This window comes from Rhizomucor pusillus (genome assembly GCF_041956525.1).
Source record: "Rhizomucor pusillus strain CBS 183.67 unplaced genomic scaffold VTP01scaffold_9, whole genome shotgun sequence".
NCBI lineage: Eukaryota > Fungi > Mucoromycota > Mucoromycetes > Mucorales > Lichtheimiaceae > Rhizomucor > Rhizomucor pusillus.
In genome coordinates this window covers 624,446-645,272 of record NW_027192151.1, presented here as the reverse complement: position 1 = coordinate 645,272, position 20,827 = coordinate 624,446, and the positions used below count along the sequence as shown (strand labels likewise).

Here is a 20,827-nt window from a genome sequence, read left to right as displayed (position 1 = left end):
ATGCCGAGTGCGTTTAAAGATAATGCTGAGAAGATCACTATAAATCTTCCGGAAAGCTCCTTTGAAATGTACAAGGTCGACCACAAGCCAGATCTTTCAATAGACATCTCAAAGGAAGAATTGATTGACATGTACACGAAAATGTCGACTGTGAGATGGATGGAACTGACAGCTGATAATGCGTACAAATCGAAGCTGATTCGAGGTTTCTGCCACTTGAGCACTGGACAGGTCTGTTGCAGGCTATTTGAAAAGTGTTGGGGACGATGCATGCTAAATTATTCGGACTATGCAGGAAGCTGTCGCCGTCGGCATGGAGGCTGCGTTGACACACCAAGACAATGTTATTACCGCATACCGCTGTCACGGCAATACGTACATCCGGGGTGCTTCCCTCAAGAGTATCTTTGCAGAATTGATGGGTCGAAGGGATGGTATATGCAGAGGCAAAGGTGGATCTATGCACATGTTCTCGCCATCCTTTTTCGGTGGTCACGGTATTGTTGGAGCGCAGGTATGTTGGTTGACTTTGCAGAAAATGCCGTCAAACTATGTGCAGCGCATTCAACACATGCATGAAAAATAGGTGCCTTTGGGAGCAGGACTTGCATTCACTCAAAAATACCTGGATATTCCGGCTGTTACTTTTGATTTGTACGGAGACGGTGCAGCCAATCAAGGTCAGGTTTTTGAGGCGTACAACATGGCTGCCTTGTGGAAATTGCCTTGCATATTTGTCTGCGAAAACAACAAGTACGGTATGGGTACTTCTGATGAGCGAGCATCAGCGTCTACGAAATACTACACTCGAGGCGATTATATTCCTGGTTCGTTACCTTGTTTAACTCTACTTCTCGTTATTTGAATGTTTAATAATATATGTAGGTATCTTGGTGAATGGAATGGACGTCCTCGCTGTCTATCGAGGCTGCCAGTGGGCTAAGGAATGGGCGCTTTCCGGCAAAGGACCTATCGTCATGGAAGTCACCACGTATAGGTATGCCATCTATCAATTGAACAAATATTCGTAACCTAACTAAACTCAATCGCCTTTGCCTAGATACGGAGGACACTCCATGTCCGACCCTGGCACTACATACCGTTCCCGCGAGGAAATCCAGCACATGCGTTCCACTTCTGATCCGATTACTGGCCTCAAACAAATTATTCTCGATAACAATATACTTTCGGAGCAAGACCTCAAAGCTATCGACAAGGAAGTTCGCAAGACCGTCACGGCAGCAGAGAAGGAAGCTGCAGAGTCTCCTGAGCCGCCTATGGAAGAATTCTGGACACATGTTTACGTGGAAGACACAGAGCCTGACCGCATCAGGGGCCGCGTACCGAGTGAGACTCATTACTATCGTTGATCCTCTAGCCACCTTTATGTCAAATAAAATCAAAGATCAGAGGCGTGTTGATAAGATTTATAGACCAAAGTGCATTTGAAAAGCAAAAAATTACAGAGAATATAGAAACAAGAGACGCATCGATTGCTGTGAGAAAATCAGACTGCCTTCATACATTGAAGAAACCGATTACATTGCTCTATGAAGCTTGAGTGTTAAATACGAGAGAAAAGGAAGAATGGAATCGCGGCCGGAGAGAGCGTCATTTGATTCTTGAAGGTAACCAGGTCTGTTACTACAATGTTGTTTCTCGGTAATTTTGTGTGGTTATTTGCACCGTCATGGCTGTGCAAGCCGTTGCTGTGCTGTTGACCGTCTTGATTTGAGACACCGTTGCTGTGGCCGTTCGAAAGCGACAACTTTTCGGCTTCATCTATAGAGTCTACCACCAGAAACGGGCCTCCCGCTTCGCGCGTGAGTTTTGCCATTACTTTCTCAACATCTTCTTCCTTTGCCTTGAGTTCATCCACTAGCAACTTTTGCAAAACCGTTTCCGTTGGTAGACCGGCGTTGATATCGGTTGACACTGCTTTTCTGAGTTGCTCAAGGCTGACAGGTCGCTGAGCCATGCTAGCTTGGAGACAGGTGTGCAAAGATTCTATGGTGACCTTGGGCTTGCTTGTCTGCACAGAGGCTTTCTGCGATTGCATGTGTACGGACAGTTTGCGGAAGTGAGGCGATGATGGACGGATGTACTTGTCAAAGAATTCCAAAAGGGAAGCCTTTTCGATGGTATGCAGCTCTTTGACATCTTTTTCCACATCGTCAAACTCGTAGTAACCGCAATCAATATCCTCCCAGTATTTTGCACCTTCTTGGCCCATATTTTGAAACTTCTCCCGTTTTTCGGCAATCAGCGAGTCGACCTGAGCTTGATACTCCGAGGGTGTCATATTGATAATGATATTTCGCAGAGTGTCGAGGAATATTTCTACTCTGTTCTCCAAATAGATAGTATCCCGTTCGCTCTGAATGATGAAGCGCAATCCAAGCGTGCCTACTTGTCTTCTGATCCCGCTGAATACCAGGTAGCCGAGCTGTTCTCGTGTCCGCAGCTGATTGAAGCATGGTTCTTGAGCTATCTGTGCGACGAGACTCAAGCGTGCACGAAGAGCTATATCGGTAATTTCGCATACTTGACAGTAATATTCGATGGCAGAATTTACGTCGTCTGGATCCCGCACAGGTAACTGGTATACGTAGGAATGTCCAGGTGGCAAATTCAAGGCGCGAGAACTGATGAACTGGCTTGGCATTAGCGGACGTGCGCGTAGGATGTCTTGAATATTGCTGAATATTGCGACAGCGCTGTCTTGGTCAAGGTTACCGTGGACCAACCCTTCAATATGAAGATGAGATAGGATGGTCGGATAGAATGACTCTAATTCCTGTAATGTTATATCATCAAGTTCTTGAAGCAAATCGTCACATTTCCACATTTTCTCTCGCACAGCATATTCTAGATAGTAAGATGCGTGCTGGAATGGTGGTTCCATGAAAAAGTTGTGATAATTGGTTTGCAACTACAAGCAGTTGTTTAGTATGTTGATTGTTTGATACCTTAAACGCTAGATATATTCATTGTACCTGGTCCTTGATCACTTTGAAGCGTTCTCCATCGATTTGGACATTTTTCATTCTCTCAACTACTTTTTCCAAGAGTAACGGCAACTTGTCGCTGTAACCTCCCACATCAAGCTATGGAAACGGTGTTTTCCCTTTAGCCAACGATATACATTAGTAACATTATATATACTAACCTCGATACCATCTGGATCGTTAATAAAATGATAAGACAAACCAGCGACTTCTGCATTGTACGAGTATTCTGTGAGCGAATCCTCCAGTAGATAGATGTACAGTCTAACAGAGACTATCTGTGAGATCCAAATCATTACAATGATATCGTGGACTTACGCAGTCATAGCCGCATTCCTGGGTGTAGCATATGTCAATGGATTCCTGAACAGTATCCATACATTGGTTTTTGGTACCCAGAACGTATCATCCTGTTTGTGCCACAGACGAAGCATGGGCGTTTCCTGAATCAAATTTGGACTCTTTTGTTTCTCTGCAACAGGATACTTTGCAACGTCGAGATTGACAGGGATGAATTCGTTGGGAGACGGGAGATGTAACGCATCGTTCAGTATTGTCGTATTTAACATCTATGTGTCCTAGGCATTAATTCTTGCATATTTAACAGGTACGAAGAGTGCATTACCTTTGACAATTTCTCACTGACAGGCAAAACCTGGTATTCTGTATTGTACCAACGCTCTATCTTATCACATTTGATGCCGAAAGGAAAATCTTGACTTGCAAGTGTTAAACGGAAATTGTCTGGACGCAAGAGAGATAGATGTTGCTCGATGAGTTCAGGATCAAACGAACGTAGCAAGCTTGCACCGCTAATGGTCCACTGTGGCGGATAGTTCTCTTGCATCTGCTGAGCAAGCCAGGATGTGTATTGGGAAGGCGGATATTTCTCGGAAAACTTGAATTCGATAGCTGATAACGATTGAACTTCGTCGTAGATCCACCTTTTGACCCCCACTTTCTTCATCATTTCAATATATTGAAATACAACAGCCACTACATCTTCGTATCGCTCTACAAAAGCATCCTAATGAGTTGTTGACAGATAAGACAAACGATCAAATCTGCACTTACGAAGACCTTCCTCTGTCAAATTCACTGTAACATGGAAAAATCCGAAACCGCGGCCACCGTAGCAAGTTCCTGAGCTTAGAAAAGTCGCCCATGCTTTCTTTTTCAGATATGAGAGAATTGAACCAGGTCCTTCATGCCCGATTAAATGTGAGATATAATGAGCAGGCTAAACTCCAAAAAGGTTAGTTTTCCGCAATAGAAAAATAATCAGGTGGTTTACGTACCTGACTCTCAAAGTAAGGATTCTGATCGGGAAAAGGAAAAGTGATATCGAGCGTTCGACTGCGTTTCACTGATTTTACGAAAATTTGTGTCTATCTTATTTTAGCAATGGTTTACGGCATGACGCTGCACTGCTACCGACCATAAGTTCCGATGTTGTCAACGGATGTCCTTCGTATGTAGGCACCGAAATATCCTTGTTTGGTACCTGGGAGAATTTCTCCACGACCCATTCTGTGAGCTGGTCCAGTGATTCTGGGATAAAACCATGCCACATGGTATTCCGTCAGACCGTGTGCATTGTTAAACTGATTGAACGCAACAAGCTGTACCTTTTCCCAACACGCATAGTTTCATAATGTTTGCAGAATAGTACGTCTCGTGAAATTTTAGGAGCTCCTGCCGAATATCAAGTCCGAGGCGTTTTGGATTCACCATCAGAGTTTCAAGGTTGCCCGTCTCAAAGTGTCTCCATGGATGGTTCGGATTGCTTAGTGTCTTTTCGACCTGAGCAATACGCCAGCAATCGGACTGGAGATTCTTTTTGTGCTCTGCGGATCCAAATTTTGCATAATGGTTACTCGTGATGTGCAGAAATGACATTACATATACAAATATTTACCGGAATCGACGGCCCTCAGCTCTCGCTCGGTACAGCTGGCAGAAAACAGCGGGTCGATAAAGAAATGCGCGAATCGATCCAGAGCACCTTCGAGCCATCGATGGCCCACTTCAAAGTAATAGTTTGTATTTTCAATTGCCGTGAAAGCATTGGCGTAACCTTCATACATATGCAGGTGTTAATTTTGCACTGGCAGGCAATGCATGCGTAAACTGTTCCTCACCGGAATGCTCGGAAAGATATGAGTAATAGTCGTTTTCTTTTGGATACTTTTCAGTGCCCATAAATAATAAATGCTCGCAGAAATGAGCCAGACCCTCCAAATGGTCCTTTTCAACAGTCCGTATTAGGTATATCTTTTCTGCATGGTACCACAGAGTTTTGAAATCGCTCCCGTTACCGGATCACTTAGATTGCCAACGTGTACATCAAGAGCAGCGGAAGCACGATCTGTGTCTGGATCGCTAATGATGAGTGCCTCGAGCTTGTTCGCGAGACGTATTAGACGGTACTCTCGATCGTCATTGTCTGGGCGCTCCAGAGGTTTGTTGTAGACTTGGTAAGAAGAGAAGGTGGACCACTCGGGGAAAGTCGGTGCCACCATAAGTCAAGGTAAAGGAAGAAGAAAATAAGGGGTGGTGGGATGGCAATAAAAAGGGAAAAAGAGTACAGGAAATAATTGAGTTTCAAGAGACTAAACTGGGTGGGTGCTGAAGCGTCACACGAGCATGCAAAGGACACTTAGTGGGAAAACGGGCATCGTATATTTTGGCATACTTTTGCCTAACTGATGGTAACCGTCTGCATTTTCAGGCACGCACCTCGAGACAGGTCAAAGGGATCAGCGAGCGCGGGGTTCCATGCCCATTCCTGGTAAAGCCGGCGTACATGCATTTTGAGCTTCACATGACTGCATCCTTTGGAGCTCACCTCCGAGAAGCGGACATTCTTATTCACTGCCAGGAATCTAATTACATGAGCAGAGTAAAGTTTAAACCGGGTAACCTCATCTGCGGTGTGTATCCGTTGATCCTCGCGTTTGTCTCTTGTTCAATAGCGTAAATTTTGGATGCTTTACAGTCGAATATATACGCAATCCCCTGATTGCACTGCCATGAATGATCAGGTCACGTTGTTACAATGATTATGCCATCAGCAGAGCTGTCTTGCTCCGCCTGCACAGATATTGTAAGTGGCTGACATTGTTGTGATATGAAGATGCCTACACAGATGACTAGGTCGATTTGCCAAGCAATTCGTCGGCGAAGCAGACGAATTGGTTACGATACCGATGGCTGCTCTCATTACATATTTTTTTGGATGCAAGCTGTGCTGCTCTTGGCAAAGTTTCATAGTACCGATCCTTACACATAAAGAAAAGGATCGCAAGTGCTATGCAGCGTTTCCCGCCAAAAATGAGTGTTAGAGGCGGCGCTAGGGCCAGAAGGAAGATATTACACAAGTTTTCTTTTGATGCTGCATGACGAAGGCTAGGTAACCAATCTGGCCTATAGAATTTCAATCCGCAAAAGCTATTCCGGTTACGAATTGCCGGGTGCAACGTCTGAGGTGTACTTAAAAGTTTTAGAATACTCTGCGATGATGTCCAAAGTATATTTTCACTGTCCCCTTCTTTGCAGTGGGTGTCTCACCGAAAATACAGTACGGACGCCATTTATCCAAATGCCTGGGAACGCTGCACACTGCTCTTTATCCCACACTTGATATTTATGACGGTCGGCCGCTACTCTACGATTGCAAACCCACGTATGTATGTTTGCGTGCCTCGATACACGTAAATCACACATGACCAGTGATCATTGAACGAAAATATGTATGTGATCGTAAGATTTGGTCTATTTATTGCGCATCCTCGCACAAACTCTTCACATGTGTACGTGGTTAAGCATATGCTCTGTTCAAAAATTGTAGTCTCAAATGTTTCAAACTGATGTTTGCGGAAATCCTTTTAATCAGAGCTATCGAAACGCAAGTAGATATCCGGAACAGAGTATCTTTACATTCCACGCTGAAGCGATCTTTTAATCAATCTCCGTAGCACTTCTGCGTCACCTCCTGCAGTTTTTAGATATTTCATATCCACACTGTCATTCTAATGGACGCGCTAATGACAGGTATGTAGTATGTTTAAAGATGCTCAGTTGACCGGAATTCGACTTGTCCTCTGTCTCTGTTCATTGCTCGAGTTTGAATATGCTATTAACTATTATCAACAGTCAACAACGGTGCCCGGAGAAAGTCAAACATCCTCGGATGTATGCCACAATGTACCACAAGTCCACCACAGCGGAGAACCTTCATGTTTCCGTACAATCTGCTCCTTTATCCTGTCAACCGCTAATTACGAATGATGGTACGTGTGCTGGATGCACCATCATAACCTGGGATTACAATTTATCAAAATATCCTGGACCTTGAACCTCGCAAGAAGGTGTGCATTTTTTTTTCGTGCCAAAAAGCTTTTGATTTTTGGGCTGCCACGTTGCGTTGGGGTGTCGTCTGCACGATCATAAGATTGTGATACGAGGAGTTGTCTTGTTTCCAAGGACTTGAAAGAATGCCACTAATTCGCCAAGCTTGCCGGTGGACTGATTGCCGCCAGACGTTTGATAATCCCGAGGCATTGCTTGAGCACTTGTCAGACGACCATGTAGGTCGACGATCTACAAACAACCTGTGCCTAGAATGCAAGTGGGACGATTGCGGTGCACAGGCTGCCAAGAGAGATCATCTCCTTAGTCACATTAAAGTGCATCTACCTTTCAAACGTGAGTTTTGTAACTACAGGGATATACGACGTATTTTGATTGTTAAGAATATTTTTTATTGCTAGCATACAGCTGTACAGTGAGTAACGAAAGGTGCTGCATGGCAGCACGGAGCATTCTGACCTAATATTTTACGCTGCAGGTCTGCAAGAAATCGTTCAAACGCCCCCAGGATCTCAAAAAGCATGAGAAGATACATACTTTAGAGCATAAAGGTATAGTTACTATATTTGTTTTTCAAAGTAAAATTATAAGCTGAGCCTAGTATTTCAAGCTTCACTTATGAGCAATCAGCCTGGATACAAGGCCGTACGTCGCCGCCGTACGCCCGCACATAAAGAACAGACTGCTGGATCCGCCGACACTACATTGCTGCATACACCGCAGTCATCCGGAACTGTCGTCGATGATAAAAGCCAGTCAAGTAAGTTTCAGTGTTATCATGATTCGTCTGTATTTCAAACTCGCCAATAAACTTAACAGAACTTTCAGCTTCACTGCTACAGGCAAAACTGGAAGGCAGCAGTTACCATCCTTCAACAGACTCTGATGGAGATCATACATCGAAAATGAACTATCCAAAGTTCGGAAAAGACGTTACTGCAGAGCATAACAAAAGTCCCATCGATGATTTGATCAAGGAGGTTGTGCAAACAAAGACACTTTCTCCTGAATACGATCTTGCAATGATGGATAGACTCAACGAAATCTCAACTGCATTGGAGGAGCAACACAGCGATTGGACACCATCCATGGGGTCTCGAAGCGAAATCGATATTCTACAGAATTGGCTCGAGCAGCTGTCGTCCAACATCCAGAATCGGGGACCTACATATCCACCGTTAGAAATGGATCCTATAACATCCACAATACCCTCCAATGCAGACTATGATTTATACCCTCGCTCTAGTCTTTATGGAATTGCCAACAACGACCTTTTACATCTAGCCACGTCTGATAATCCATTAGCTGCATCGCTTCTTTACCGCCATATTCCCATCAATCAAACCACACCCGAAACCCGCTCCTCATCTACAGACACAACTGCAGCTGCCACGAAAGCTACTCATTCTCCCAGTTTTTGGACACCCGGAAAACAAACGGTGCACGTTGACATTGAACCAATAGATGGACCAGCACCTTTTGATCCAGTCGATTTTACGTGCCCTGTCATAACGTGCAGCGAGCCGCAGCCTGTTCATCTGTTTGAAACCGGAAAAGTACACCCAGAACGAATTCCTGAGGAAGAAAAGGAAACGAAAGATGCATACTCTGATAAACGAAATCTGATGCACCTATCCAACGTTTTTACTTCATCAGACGGTCAAAAGCAATCGAAAGAGTTATTGTCATCATTGTTATTATCATCACCACCACCTGACGAGAATGCCTACGTCGCTCCAGAAAGCCAGCAGGACGATATAAAGTCATTGACAATTTATCGTGAGTCGACTAACAGCGATGCAAACGATATACCAGACATCTGCGCTCAGGACAGCGCTCAAAATGATGTTTCGCCGTATGCACGTCTAGCTAACCAACTCTCTGAGCTATCCCTTAAAGACAACGGAGACAGCTGGCAAAAGACCCAGCATGAGCGCCATCTACGTATCATTGATGAACTGTGGGATGCTCTGGCGCGATCACGCAAGGAACACATTGCGAGGAGATTATTAAAAGATGACCCATATTTCAACGTTTCTTCAATCAATAGTCCGCTTGTATCTGTTGAATAGTTTAGTTGTCAAAGAGCTGTTATAAAGTGATCAGTTGTATTTCTCTATCACAAGCGCTTGTCGATGGCTGACAATTAAACAAAAAATGTGTTCAACCAAAAAATCGGGAAATGTGCCTGCACACACAAAAGCAGCCCAACTGTTTCAAATCCCGCGGGACGGGTCCAAAGTAGCTTCCTGTCCAGCGAATGTTTGATCCTTCCTTTTTTCTGAACGAACGCTAATATGGCCGCTGCTGCCGCTGCTAACATCTCCAAGAAGAGAAAGGTCCGGTTGCTAAGCAATGAGACAGATGGATATGCTGGATGGATTGAATGGATGACGGGATGGATGGATGGGTCAACGTATGGAAGCTAACATGTGCAATTTTATCTACCATGTGTGCCTACCGCCAATTTCAATAGTTCGTAAGTAATTTGCAATGCAGTTGGATTTTTAGAGCGTTAGTCGATCTCACACGCTGTTGCTAGGTCGCCGACGGTGTCTTCTATGCCGAATTGAACGAATTCCTCACCCGCGAGTTGGCCGAAGATGGCTACGCCGGTGTTGAAGTCCGTGTCACTCCCGCCCGCACCGAGTATGTTTTTTTTTCTTGCAGTGATTGTGGAGAGGAAGATAGAAACGGCAAATATATTGATTTAGAACAACCGTTTTAGAATCATCATCCGTGCCACTCACACCCAAAACGTTCTCGGCGAGAAGGGTCGCCGCATTCGTGAGTTGACCACCCTTGTCCAGAAGCGTTTCCGCTTCCCCGAAAACACTGTCGAGTTGTACGCTGAGCGCGTGCAGAACCGCGGCCTCTGCGCCATTGCTCAAGCCGAATCCGTTAAGTTCAAGCTTCTCAACGGTTTGGCCGTCCGTCGTGCTTGCTACGGTGTTGTCCGTTTCGTTATGGAATCCGGTGCTAAGGGTTGCGAAGTTGTCGTCTCCGGTAAGCTTCGTGCTGCCCGTGCCAAGGCCATGAAGTTCGGCGACGGTTTCATGATCCACTCTGGTCAGCCCACTCGCGACTTCATCGTCACCGCCGTCCGTCACGTCTTGCTTCGCCAGGGTGTCCTCGGTATCAAGGTCAAGATTATGTTGGACAACGACCCCACTGGTCGCCAAGGACCTCGCAACCCTCTTCCCGATGTCATTACCATCTTGGAACCCAAGGAAGAGACTCCCATCACCGAAGCCATTACCCAGGACTTTGGCAGACCCGCTGAACCTGCTCAGCCTGTCGAAGCATAAGAATAAAAAAGGAGTTATTTTGTCCTTTCTCTCTACAACGCACTTTGGTCTAAAAGATGTTTGGAAACTCTTTAAAAGCTAAGCATTACGTTCATGGTATCATTCACAGTCGTCAACGCTTTGCAGATCATTTTCACTTCAAAACCGCTCTATCTGTATAGTAGATATTGCAGATGATGCAAAGAACTCGATATCGCTTATATGCATAATAATATGCTCGATGACAGGTGACAACTAAACATCTGAGATATGGAAAGTATGTATCACTTTGCTTCCGTAAGCAATGTTTTTTACGCATATGCATATCAAAGTCTGTTTATTCTTTGTTTTCTGGTAACGAGACGACTTCTTCGTCATCAATGCAGTTTGTCAATTGCGCGAGCCAGTTATATATTCCTCGAGACGCAAAATCGCCAACTGCTACACCTAGCGTGACCCATCGAAACGTCCACAGAGGCAGTTCAGCAACAAATTGGCGCGAGTTGTATGTCTGCTCTTCGGCGTCATTTGGATGGGTGTCAATGTGGAATGCAAATAGATTAAAATGGATCCAGAATAGCACAACGAGCGAGCAGCAATAAGTTAGAAGAAATCCCTTGATGATTTTGCCTGCGCTCCTCGTAAACCTTTCAAAGCGCGCATTGTTGTTTGTTGCGACAGCAACGGCTGCAACTGCATTAACGATATCGGCTTCTTGACCGTGTTCAGGGTGATGCTGAACTGCGAGAATGATATCAAACATGTCGTTCAAAACTTTGTAGGTGAACCAGACATTGTTGATGCTGCCGAGGAGGAAAAAGCCGAGATGGAAATGTTCAAGGCGACAAAGGATAAGGCGCCAAAGTCTCTCGTCTGCGAACGGGAAAAGAAAGTAATATAGTATATTGCTTGACACGAGTGCGTGGGTATCAGTGTGTGTAGAACTGTTGAAGCAGACGGGAAATGGTGTGTAGAGGACTCTTCGAGGAGTTGCTAAATCCACGTCCACAGTCCTGCGCGTAGATTTTCGAATTGACGACAGGAACATTTTGATTAAAGTACCAGATGTCAATAGATCTGATAAGCCGCCTGGCTGGTTCGCTACTTGTAGAGATAAATGAATAAATGCCTTCATGAGTGTACCTAAAATTGGGGCCGCGGGAGAAGATTGTTTCAAGGAGGTTACTTTAATGTATCATTTTATCTTTTCTTTTCAACGCTGATCCTTACCGGCAGGTATCAGGAGAGTAATAAGGATAATCAAGGTCATTGCTGCTCTCACAGCTAAAGCTATGCGTTAGGTCACATTTACATACAGTAGGGCATGTTGTTTGCATTACCTCTGTAGTTCAAGAGTGCTGCCCACGGCCTGTGTTGTCGCACTAGAAATTTATGCCTGCAGAGCGAGCAATGATAGAGCTCGCGCTGTCGACCAGTTTGTGAAAGTGACCTTCTCCAGGATGCTATACAGTGAGCATGCACGTATTTTCTATCGTAACTCTAATGGTCAGCTACCGTCTACTTTATGCAGCAAGCAACCTCAACGTTACATTGAGCCCTTGCATTTGCAAGGAGAGATGAGTGACGACTTTAGGTCCTTTTCGAGACATATTCGACACACTTGAGTCTGCTGCATAGGCATAGGCTGCGTTGGCAATGGTGAGCTTTTTTCATTATGCTGGGCGAGTGTAGACATCTGTGGTAAGGGGAGAGGTGTTGGAGAGTTAAAAGAACAAAGAAAGTGCGTTGTACAAAATGTCGGGTTCATTTTCTACACTGACATTTTCATGTCAAGTTTAGCATGGGGATGGTAATCTTCTACAATAAAGTCTTCCATAGTAAAATCATCAATGGATTCGATACGACGTTTGAATTTGAGAGTCGGGAACGGTCGTGGTTCGCGTTTTAACTGCTCTTTCAATGCCTCGACGTGGTCTACATATACGTGCGTGTCGCCCATAGTATGAATGAATTCACCAGGGTCCAAGTCTGTGACTTGCGCTATCATTCTAGTAAGGAGTGCGTATGAAGCAATGTTGAATGGCACGCCTAGGCCCATGTCGCATGAACGTTGATACAAAACGCAAGAGAGCCGACGCCGTCCGTTTTCAGCAGGATTAGATACGTAAAATTGGCAAAACGCGTGACACGGAGGCAACGCCATTTGAGGAATATCTTAGATTTCACGTAAATAAAGCGCGTTTGTGAGCATTAAAACGTCAAGAAAAATCGATCTTTCGCGGATCTACCTGCTGGATTCCATGCTGATAAGATGATACGGCGGTCTGTAGGATTATTTTTTATCTTGTCAATGACTTGTTGCAGCTGATCGACGCCTTGGCCGTTATAATCTGTATCGCAATCGACATAACGGGCTCCAAAGTGACGCCACTGGAAACCGTACACAGGTCCAAGGTCGCCTTCTTTGCGATCTTTGAAGCCCAACTTGTCAAGGAATTCTCGTGATCCGTTGCCGTCCCAAATCTTGATGCCCCTTTCACTCAAGTGCTTAGAGTTTGTATCCCCTCGTATGAACCACAGCAGTTCTTCAGCTACTCCCCTAAAGAAAACCCGCTTTGTAGTAAGGAGAGGGAAAATATCGTCCTTGAGGGAGAATCGTAGCTGCGGTGGGGCAAAAATGGCTAGAGTGCCTGTACCGGTACGATCAGCACGATGCTCGCCTTCATCAAGAATTCGCTGGATCAGATCAAGGTACTGGTATTCTTCGTGACGCTGAGAGGTTACTGTCATTGCATTCAAGCACAAGGAGAGGGAAGAGCTCCAATTTTTTTGAGTTTCAGGTCGCGCAGTGCTCGCGACTCTTTCGCGGCAGAGCACGCGTGTTAAGAGCAGTGAAATCTCAGACGCCGATGGATGCCCTCACTTTAATAGTATCCTCTCCTGTAAGCTCTGCAGCACTTATGCACGCTGCTGTAATATGGCCCAATCACTGTCTATAATCTACGAACACAATCCATCATCTGGTCGGATTCGCAAGAGGAGACGCCCCCCTCCCCAGCTAAAGAACTCGTACACATAATCATCACTTGATGGCAAACAGTTCAATGCGCAAAAGGATACGTAGAGCAAAGTGATATATCATGTAGTTATGCTCATTTATCTTTTGGGAGCAGGGGCAGGAAGCCAGTGCCTGTTTCTATAAATATTAATGATAGCTATTCTAGTACGGTAAAGATCAGTAGAGTAACAATTCAAGCGAACTTGGAAGCAAATAGCCGAAAACCTTGAGCAGGTGATGGTTCAGAGACATACAAGACACTTTGTAGCAAGGCAATGCAATCGTCACAGTCCTGAAACAGCCTGAAAGGCATGATGCCCAAAGTCCGCGCAGAAGCTACCCCGCTTTTCTCTCTCTCTCTCGCGTTTTCACTACTGCAGGAGAATCAACCAACACTTTAAGCTTTCGTTTCGCTCACAGAAACCTGCTGTGTGCACTCTTGTAGCGAAAATGTCACACGGCCCTCCTCGCGCCTTTCAACCTCATGGATACCCTACGCCTCTTCCTGCCAAGGGGCAGCCTAAACCGCCAATAATGAATCACCAACCGTTTCCCGGAATGCCAGGCAGCGCTCCTCACATTACTGCTAACATACCACATCATACCCACAATCAACCACATTCATCACCGGCGAGTGCCAACGCGGCAGGCAATGGAGGAGTGAATGCAGCAAGCAGCCAGCGTCGAGACGGTGCACCTCCAGGAATGATGGCATCAACTCCAAGTCAGGATTCCGCCTTTTGCGAGCACTGCCAGAGTTTTCGGCATATCTCGCTTTTCCAAAGAGAGTCCAGTTTAGACTACAAGATATGCGATTTGTGTCGATCTCGTGAATTTCAAAAGCGGAAGCAGCATATGGAGAGATACGGAGAAGTCTATGACGATTATCGTAGGTACGGCAAATTTTCGCAATATCAGCAGCAATACCAGGCTCAGCAACACCATTTGCAACAACAATTGTCGCCCCATCCGCTGCAGACACCCGCGCCTTTGCGAGTATCTCATCCTAACCATACTCAACAGTCGACCTCATCTCCACAAACCAATGTATCTCCGCGGGACCTTGCATCCTCCTTGTCGTCCTCATCCATCGTTCCTGGATACCAAGGCAATAAAACAACCAGTTATTATCAACCCGCCGCGTTGCACACTCCACAGCAGCCGCTTGGTCATCAACCGCAACATCTAACGCACCCTACCCTGGCATTACCTCAGGATCCACTATATCAACATCCTTCCCAGCATCAACACCATCACAATCATACTCACAATCGACAACAGCAGCAGCAACAGCAGCAGCAACAACAACAACAACAACAACAACAACAACAACCGCCGCCGCAGCAGCAGCAGCACCAACAGCCATCTCCATCTCCTAATCATGCACCTCCTACATTGCCATCTGTCACTACCGCCATGCCCAGCCTCAGTCGACCAGCTGTATCTGCGAGACAACAGGAGCAATTACCTACGCGTAACTCAACTTCGAAGCAAGGTACTGCAAGCAAGCAAGAGATAGCTTCTAGACGCACAGGCGGCGGCCGGAGCAACCCAAATATTGCCAATCAGGAAACCTTATCATTAGAGGCGTTCGTGCATGCACTTCAACAAGAGACGGAGTTCGATCGGAAACAGTATGTTGTCGATATAACACCGTTAATTACTCGTCTCGGTCCAGAAGCTGGATTTACGCAGTTGGGACGAGGAATTTGCGAGCATATTCTGGAGGGGACACGGTTCAACTTTAGCATGAAAGATAAGCGACGATCTACCAAGGCACCGGAAACATTGTCCACGCTACGATACTATTGTTCCCAACGTGCAGATACAGCAAAGCCGCGGAAAGGGGATGGATCAAAAGCAATGAACCGATATGATTGCGCTGGAGCGTTAACGATTATCATTGATCTTAGTAAAAAGACGGGCCACATCACCCTAGTCCATCGCCATCCACATCCACCGTTTATACCTCACCATCACCAGCATCAGCATCAACATCAACATCAACACCAGCATCAACAGCCACAGATTTATCCTGATGTGATTGCTAACAGCAGCGGCGGCGGCGGTGCTGTTGTCGGTGGCGGTGGTAGCCGTAGCAGTACGAGGGAGCCCAGTCAGCAGCAGCTGCGATCAATGAAGCAGAAACAAGCAAAGCAAGTTGAAAAACAGTTTGAAGCTTTGCGCCAAAAAGTCGCCGATTTCGGTCGCCTGTTGGAAAGCCAGCAATCTTTACGAAACAAGAACTTTGTACAGACAGCAGCTGAGGCGTTTGCCAACGCAGACAGGATGCTGAATGCTTGTCTGTGGTATGAGAATGCTGGACCAGAGGAGAAGCAGCATCACAACCAGTATACCCTTTATTACAACAAGCCTGGAGATATTCCAATGTAAAGAGAAAATAGCTTACATAAACGAAAGAAATCAAAACGTATCTAAAATTGGCCATACTGGGAATTTCCTTTCTGCAATTGCAAATCTTTTTACATATAAATATCCTACATGTACAACAAGCAAACATGACAAGAAGAAAAAAAGAAAGAATGTAACGACGGATTAATTAAAAAAAATGTAATGAAACGAATGGGATGAATGTAACCGAATGGTTACTTTTTGCGGAGCGTGATGAAAGAAGATGGCCGAATGCGGTCGAAAGAGGCGCGTACACGGTGACCAAAGGTCTGTGCGGGTGTTTTACGTTTCGAGGTTTGCTGATGATCGGTGTCGATAGACGAGGATGATGACGAGGACGAGGACGAGGATGAGGACGACAATGATACTGGTGATGACGGGGTATATGGCGAGTAGTTTTCGTTCAATATTGGGGTTACATTGTAAAGCCGCTGTGTTGCTGAAGAAATGTACAGGGTTGGACGCTCCGGCCATCTCTCCTTCTCCATCGTATGCAAGGGCCGCGGGGAGGATGGGGTCTCGAATTCAGGTTCATATATGTAGACTGCGGGTTCCTTTGTATCGAAGCTGACCCGTCGTTTCTGGTTCGCTTTGGCCATGATTTCTTGATATAGCTTTTCCACATCGATGTGTCTCGTCCGCCCATAATAACGGCTGGGCCACGCGGATGTGTCGTGTTCAACGGTCGAAGTGCAAATCGAGGCCATTCGGAGAAAATAAAAAAGATGAATAAACAAAAGAAAGGAAAAGAACAAGAACAAGAGGAAAAAGAGAGATGGTTTATCAAGTGTCATCCATGCTAGGGGAAAGTGAGCGCGGAGCGAGCTGGGGAAAGGAGGTCAGGCTCGTTGCAAAGATGATCTGTCCAAGAAGATCGAGTCGAGGAAGAGCATGGAGGGCAAAAGCACAGATGATTGGCTGGATAGATGGCACATGCTTCATTGTGTTCGCATTGAGCGTTCCATTAAACAGAACCATTTCAAGATAAGCCGTGCGATAGCCTCCGGTGCACGTGCCCCTTTCTGCAATTGTCAGCTGCTGATGTCTCGAAGCAATATCTCACAATGCTGGAAGTTGAATTTGATCAGGCCCAGCCAAAATTGGCTACTGGTCTGGGCCATCCCACGAAAATGAGCCACCTCACTCGAATTGGACAGCCAAGCGAACCTGGTCCACCTGCCCCGGAAATGGATTGACGACGAACTCGAGCCAAGTCAAAAAGCCTGATAGTCAAGTCGCCAAGAAGGCGGTGAAAGATGGTAGCTTTAGGGCCAAGAAACGTATATATAAGCATGTCGATTGACAATCGTTTCTTGCGTTTATTGCGCTTTCTCTGTTTACTATAGAATACACTCTACAACGAATTATCCTGCTTGTTCTAGGGTATTAACCTTGGTTGCTTCCACTGTATCGCAAAACCAGCTCTATCATCTCCTTCGATTAACAAAAGAAGCAATCGTTTCTCTGCTTGGCAAACATTCCACATCCTCTAAGCATTTACTGGTTATCTTTTCTTGCGCAGCTATTCGTTCGTTCTGCAAGCATGAGTAACAATTGTAAGCGAAGTCCAACCAAGAGAGGAAGACTTGGCTTTTTCACAGTCGTCCGCAAAATCATCGGCTGCCTGCGCATCGTATCGAGGGGCTAAAAAGCCTCGGTGAAAATGCGACACTTCCCACTCCTAGTTATGCACCAGGTTTTTCTCAACCCATCTTGAATAAAATCCAAGGACACGTTGCTGGGCATGGACATGACCCAGAAAGACCAACAAAGATCTATCATGAATCTACCATTCCATTGTATTTTAACCTTTCGCATCCATAGGACTCTTGTAAAGCAAACCAGAAAATGCTGACTGTATTCAAAATGGAAAGGCAAATCATCTGTGTGCGCGCCAGATAGAGAGCATGACTTCGAGGACGAGTTGGGCCAAGGTGACGAAAGGCAGAGTCAGACGCAAAAGTGAGGATGATTGCCGAATCCGCTTGAGACAAGGATGCAATTCGAGAGAACAGATTGGTAAACTGCATATAACTGATCAATGCGACAGTTTTCCGTGGGTAGCAACGGACACGCACCTCCCAAAAAAATTGGCTGAAACAACGTTCTAGGGTATTTCATTGAATAAAATATGACGTCAATCGTAGGAATTTATTAGATTCAGTTACGGTTCAAGGACTTAGACTAGCTTTAGTAGCATTGTCATTTTATGCTACAGGAGCAGGATCAATTCACTGTGTCTGCCGGTGAGGCGGGCAAGTGCTGGTTAAGTATAAAAATACGTCAGGAGTGAGCGGATTTGGGAGGAAAGGGGCGCCGAGTTTGCACCGGGGTGTCATTAAGTCATTACAGTCATAAACAAAAGAGAACGACAGAGGAAATTTATCGACATTAGAGACCATGTTGGGAAGGAAACCTCGACTTGATAAGCCAAAGAGAACAATGCAGACATTCATAGACACCAGAAACGATGTTAAAAGCAAGAAGCGACTTGAAATGCAAAGGAAGCAATGGAGAGATGTTCTTATGCCTGCTTTATCCTACATAAGCATTCAATCGATTGTATATTAAACTGAGCAGTATTCATTCTAGCTTACCTTCTTGATTGTTTCATTGATTTCTGTGAGAGGAAGAGGACGAGAGAAAAGGAGCAGGGGTCTTGCCATTTTTATGGACATGGCAATAAAAGTCGCCCAAACTGCTGTATGCAGACATTCCGAAATGTTTTCGAGTAGCCGGGCATGTTAAACTGTTTCACAGTATGGAGTCTTTTGATAATCAGTTTCAATGGTGTAGAATCCGTATTTAATCCACTTGAGCCCCACGAATTGACCGTTTTATCAGGTGCACAAAGCTATATCTTCGAGATCAATGGAAATCGAATTCAGATGGAATACTGGAAATGTGGAAGCGAAATCAAATATGGAGTTGGGCTCCACACCACAAGGCTAGTGATGCCCGTAATAGACAGGCTCAATTCATCGCCCTAAGTTCATATCATTATCCGGAACCGCGTCTTGGTGCAATGAAAGAATCGACTCTTAGGAGTACGGTATTGATCCGTAAACAGAGTTTAAAACTTCATCTTCAAACAATGTTTTGGATGCTCCTGCGCTCCGCCAAAAATCGCCAATAACTTTTCTACCATCACTTTGAACCTCCTTGAATATCTCAAGCTTATATCCCCACTACTCTATTTTGATCTTTTGGTATGAATCATCCCTGTTCCTTGTCATGTATTAAATACGATCATTCAGTCTGACTTTCTATCTATCTATTGGCAGGGTTGTTAAGTTTGTCTGCACAACTCTTAAAAGACCCGTCACAATTCTGGGCCTGATCAAATTCAACGCCTGCTCTTATTCTGGTTATCAGCTTGTACCTACATATGATAATGTGCAATTTTTACATATTCGAGCTTAATTTGGTTTTTGGAGCAGACCGAGGAGATAGACACGAAGCTACCTACATGACAACTTTTTCCAGAGTCTAAATTGCATCCGCTGTTTGAATCGCTTGATGGTCCACGTTATGGTTCATATGGAGTGATTCCACCGGCATTCTCCTATAGGCCACGAGCACGCGCAGAACAGGTTAGACAATCAACGGAAGTGTCGCGCGCACAGACGTCGGAGAACCAGTGCGTGGCGATTTGAAACCTCTGTGGCGATCAATATGCCTGCTAGATGAGCAGCATTCGTTTTGGATGAATGAAAATGGTAAAATCCAAAGTTTTTATTGCAGACATGCCAAGCATGTTAGGCTTAGCCTGGCTGGTACGTTGTTGCATATGCATTAAATGGTCTGACAAAATACTAGTACATAGTTTGCGGAAAAAGGCTGAAAAGAAAGTGCATCGTAAACTACCATGGCTTTGGCTTGCGTGGCTTCAATACTAGACATCGTCTGTAATCTTTAGTAATCAGAAAAAAAGAAGATCTACATGTCTGTTGCACAAACTGAGGCACTGTTTCGGTGAACGAACTTTTTTCTCTGAATCATACAAGGAGCTTACCTATATGTAGAGCGTTGCTGTTATTCACACGTTTTCCGGCATTATCAGGTTAAATTACATTATGTGTCGCGCTGATTTCGGTCGAGCTTCCGAAAATGGTCATTGCAGGGATTGTCAGAGAAGGGAGTCTTGGTCTCTTACGTTGCAGATCTCCTTATGTACAGTTACGCAAAAAATGTTTAACGGCAGGGCAATCACTGCATGCTTGCTACGTTTTCGAAATACCACAAAAGGTTTAGTCTAGCGATGAATGCCAATGCAATTTAGTTGCAGGGACTCCATTATGCTCACTTGACGCTGAATCAGCCATTTACATCATTCAGGGTCTTGACCTGCTGCTCATCGCCAGCTGCAAAGAGACGAACTTCATAAAGTGATTTAGAAGTCACTATGCAAACGGAGCAACAGTCTTTTCTCAATCACGACATATGTACTTGGGTGCCACGCAAGGCGGCGTTTACAAGGAGCGTTGCTCATCTCAGAGATACGATGCTTTTTATTTAATTGTGCTCTGTGGATTCAAGAAGTTGCAAAGTAGCACTGTACTGTACACTCTTTCAATAAATTAATGTCGCCTCCGATAAAAATTAATGTCGCATTTTGTTAAAAGTCAAATTCGCATTTCCTAAAAATAGATGTCGTGTGCTTACAAATTAGATGTCGCATAACCAGAAAGTCTTGTCGCACGCTAAGAACTGTATAAAGTACGTAAGCG

At 45.1% G+C, this 20,827-nt stretch overlaps 10 protein-coding genes across 10 annotated transcripts; 6 read left to right on the top strand and 4 right to left on the bottom strand.

The window, feature by feature from the left end:
- VTP01DRAFT_10757 (uncharacterized protein) lies at positions 1 to 1,370 on the top strand (the record flags this gene model as incomplete). Its single annotated transcript, XM_069379154.1, has 5 exons — positions 1 to 231; positions 296 to 514; positions 587 to 827; positions 886 to 997; positions 1,061 to 1,370. 5 exons carry the CDS (start codon positions 1 to 3, stop codon positions 1,368 to 1,370), a joined length of 1,113 nt encoding a protein of 370 aa, XP_069239157.1.
- Positions 1,371 to 1,564: 194 nt separating this feature from the next.
- On the bottom strand, positions 1,565 to 5,530 carry VTP01DRAFT_10756 (uncharacterized protein; the record flags this gene model as incomplete). Its single annotated transcript, XM_069379153.1, has 12 exons — positions 1,565 to 2,932; positions 2,997 to 3,107; positions 3,170 to 3,272; positions 3,327 to 3,577; positions 3,634 to 4,022; positions 4,083 to 4,248; positions 4,307 to 4,396; positions 4,447 to 4,559; positions 4,637 to 4,855; positions 4,927 to 5,085; positions 5,150 to 5,255; positions 5,327 to 5,530. The coding sequence occupies 12 exons, from the start codon at positions 5,528 to 5,530 to the stop codon at positions 1,565 to 1,567; spliced, it is 3,279 nt and encodes a 1,092-aa protein (XP_069239156.1).
- Positions 5,531 to 5,832: 302 nt separating this feature from the next.
- Positions 5,833 to 6,352, top strand: VTP01DRAFT_10755 (uncharacterized protein; the record flags this gene model as incomplete). The annotated part of the gene is made up of 3 exons (XM_069379152.1): positions 5,833 to 5,984; positions 6,053 to 6,114; positions 6,165 to 6,352. 3 exons carry the CDS (start codon positions 5,833 to 5,835, stop codon positions 6,350 to 6,352), a joined length of 402 nt encoding a protein of 133 aa, XP_069239155.1.
- A 1,152-nt stretch (positions 6,353 to 7,504) lies between these two features.
- VTP01DRAFT_10754 (uncharacterized protein) lies at positions 7,505 to 9,451 on the top strand (the record flags this gene model as incomplete). The annotated part of the gene is made up of 5 exons (XM_069379151.1): positions 7,505 to 7,715; positions 7,781 to 7,794; positions 7,858 to 7,930; positions 7,990 to 8,139; positions 8,208 to 9,451. The coding sequence occupies 5 exons, from the start codon at positions 7,505 to 7,507 to the stop codon at positions 9,449 to 9,451; spliced, it is 1,692 nt and encodes a 563-aa protein (XP_069239154.1).
- A 225-nt stretch (positions 9,452 to 9,676) lies between these two features.
- On the top strand, positions 9,677 to 10,687 carry VTP01DRAFT_10753 (40S ribosomal protein uS3; the record flags this gene model as incomplete). Its single annotated transcript, XM_069379150.1, has 3 exons — positions 9,677 to 9,718; positions 9,922 to 10,028; positions 10,108 to 10,687. 3 exons carry the CDS (start codon positions 9,677 to 9,679, stop codon positions 10,685 to 10,687), a joined length of 729 nt encoding a protein of 242 aa, XP_069239153.1.
- Positions 10,688 to 11,003: 316 nt separating this feature from the next.
- On the bottom strand, positions 11,004 to 12,362 carry VTP01DRAFT_10752 (uncharacterized protein; the record flags this gene model as incomplete). Its single annotated transcript, XM_069379149.1, has 4 exons — positions 11,004 to 11,809; positions 11,897 to 11,950; positions 12,007 to 12,155; positions 12,217 to 12,362. The coding sequence occupies 4 exons, from the start codon at positions 12,360 to 12,362 to the stop codon at positions 11,004 to 11,006; spliced, it is 1,155 nt and encodes a 384-aa protein (XP_069239152.1).
- A 75-nt stretch (positions 12,363 to 12,437) lies between these two features.
- Positions 12,438 to 13,417, bottom strand: VTP01DRAFT_10751 (uncharacterized protein; the record flags this gene model as incomplete). The annotated part of the gene is made up of 2 exons (XM_069379148.1): positions 12,438 to 12,841; positions 12,916 to 13,417. The coding sequence occupies 2 exons, from the start codon at positions 13,415 to 13,417 to the stop codon at positions 12,438 to 12,440; spliced, it is 906 nt and encodes a 301-aa protein (XP_069239151.1).
- Positions 13,418 to 14,135: 718 nt separating this feature from the next.
- Positions 14,136 to 16,079, top strand: VTP01DRAFT_10750 (uncharacterized protein; the record flags this gene model as incomplete). Its single annotated transcript, XM_069379147.1, has 1 exon — positions 14,136 to 16,079. The coding sequence occupies one exon, from the start codon at positions 14,136 to 14,138 to the stop codon at positions 16,077 to 16,079; it is 1,944 nt and encodes a 647-aa protein (XP_069239150.1).
- Positions 16,080 to 16,291: 212 nt separating this feature from the next.
- On the bottom strand, positions 16,292 to 16,804 carry VTP01DRAFT_10749 (uncharacterized protein; the record flags this gene model as incomplete). The annotated part of the gene is made up of 1 exon (XM_069379145.1): positions 16,292 to 16,804. The coding sequence occupies one exon, from the start codon at positions 16,802 to 16,804 to the stop codon at positions 16,292 to 16,294; it is 513 nt and encodes a 170-aa protein (XP_069239149.1).
- Positions 16,805 to 16,988: 184 nt separating this feature from the next.
- Positions 16,989 to 17,400, top strand: VTP01DRAFT_10748 (uncharacterized protein; the record flags this gene model as incomplete). The annotated part of the gene is made up of 2 exons (XM_069379144.1): positions 16,989 to 17,127; positions 17,186 to 17,400. The coding sequence occupies 2 exons, from the start codon at positions 16,989 to 16,991 to the stop codon at positions 17,398 to 17,400; spliced, it is 354 nt and encodes a 117-aa protein (XP_069239148.1).
- Between the last annotated feature and the right edge of the window lie 3,427 nt (positions 17,401 to 20,827).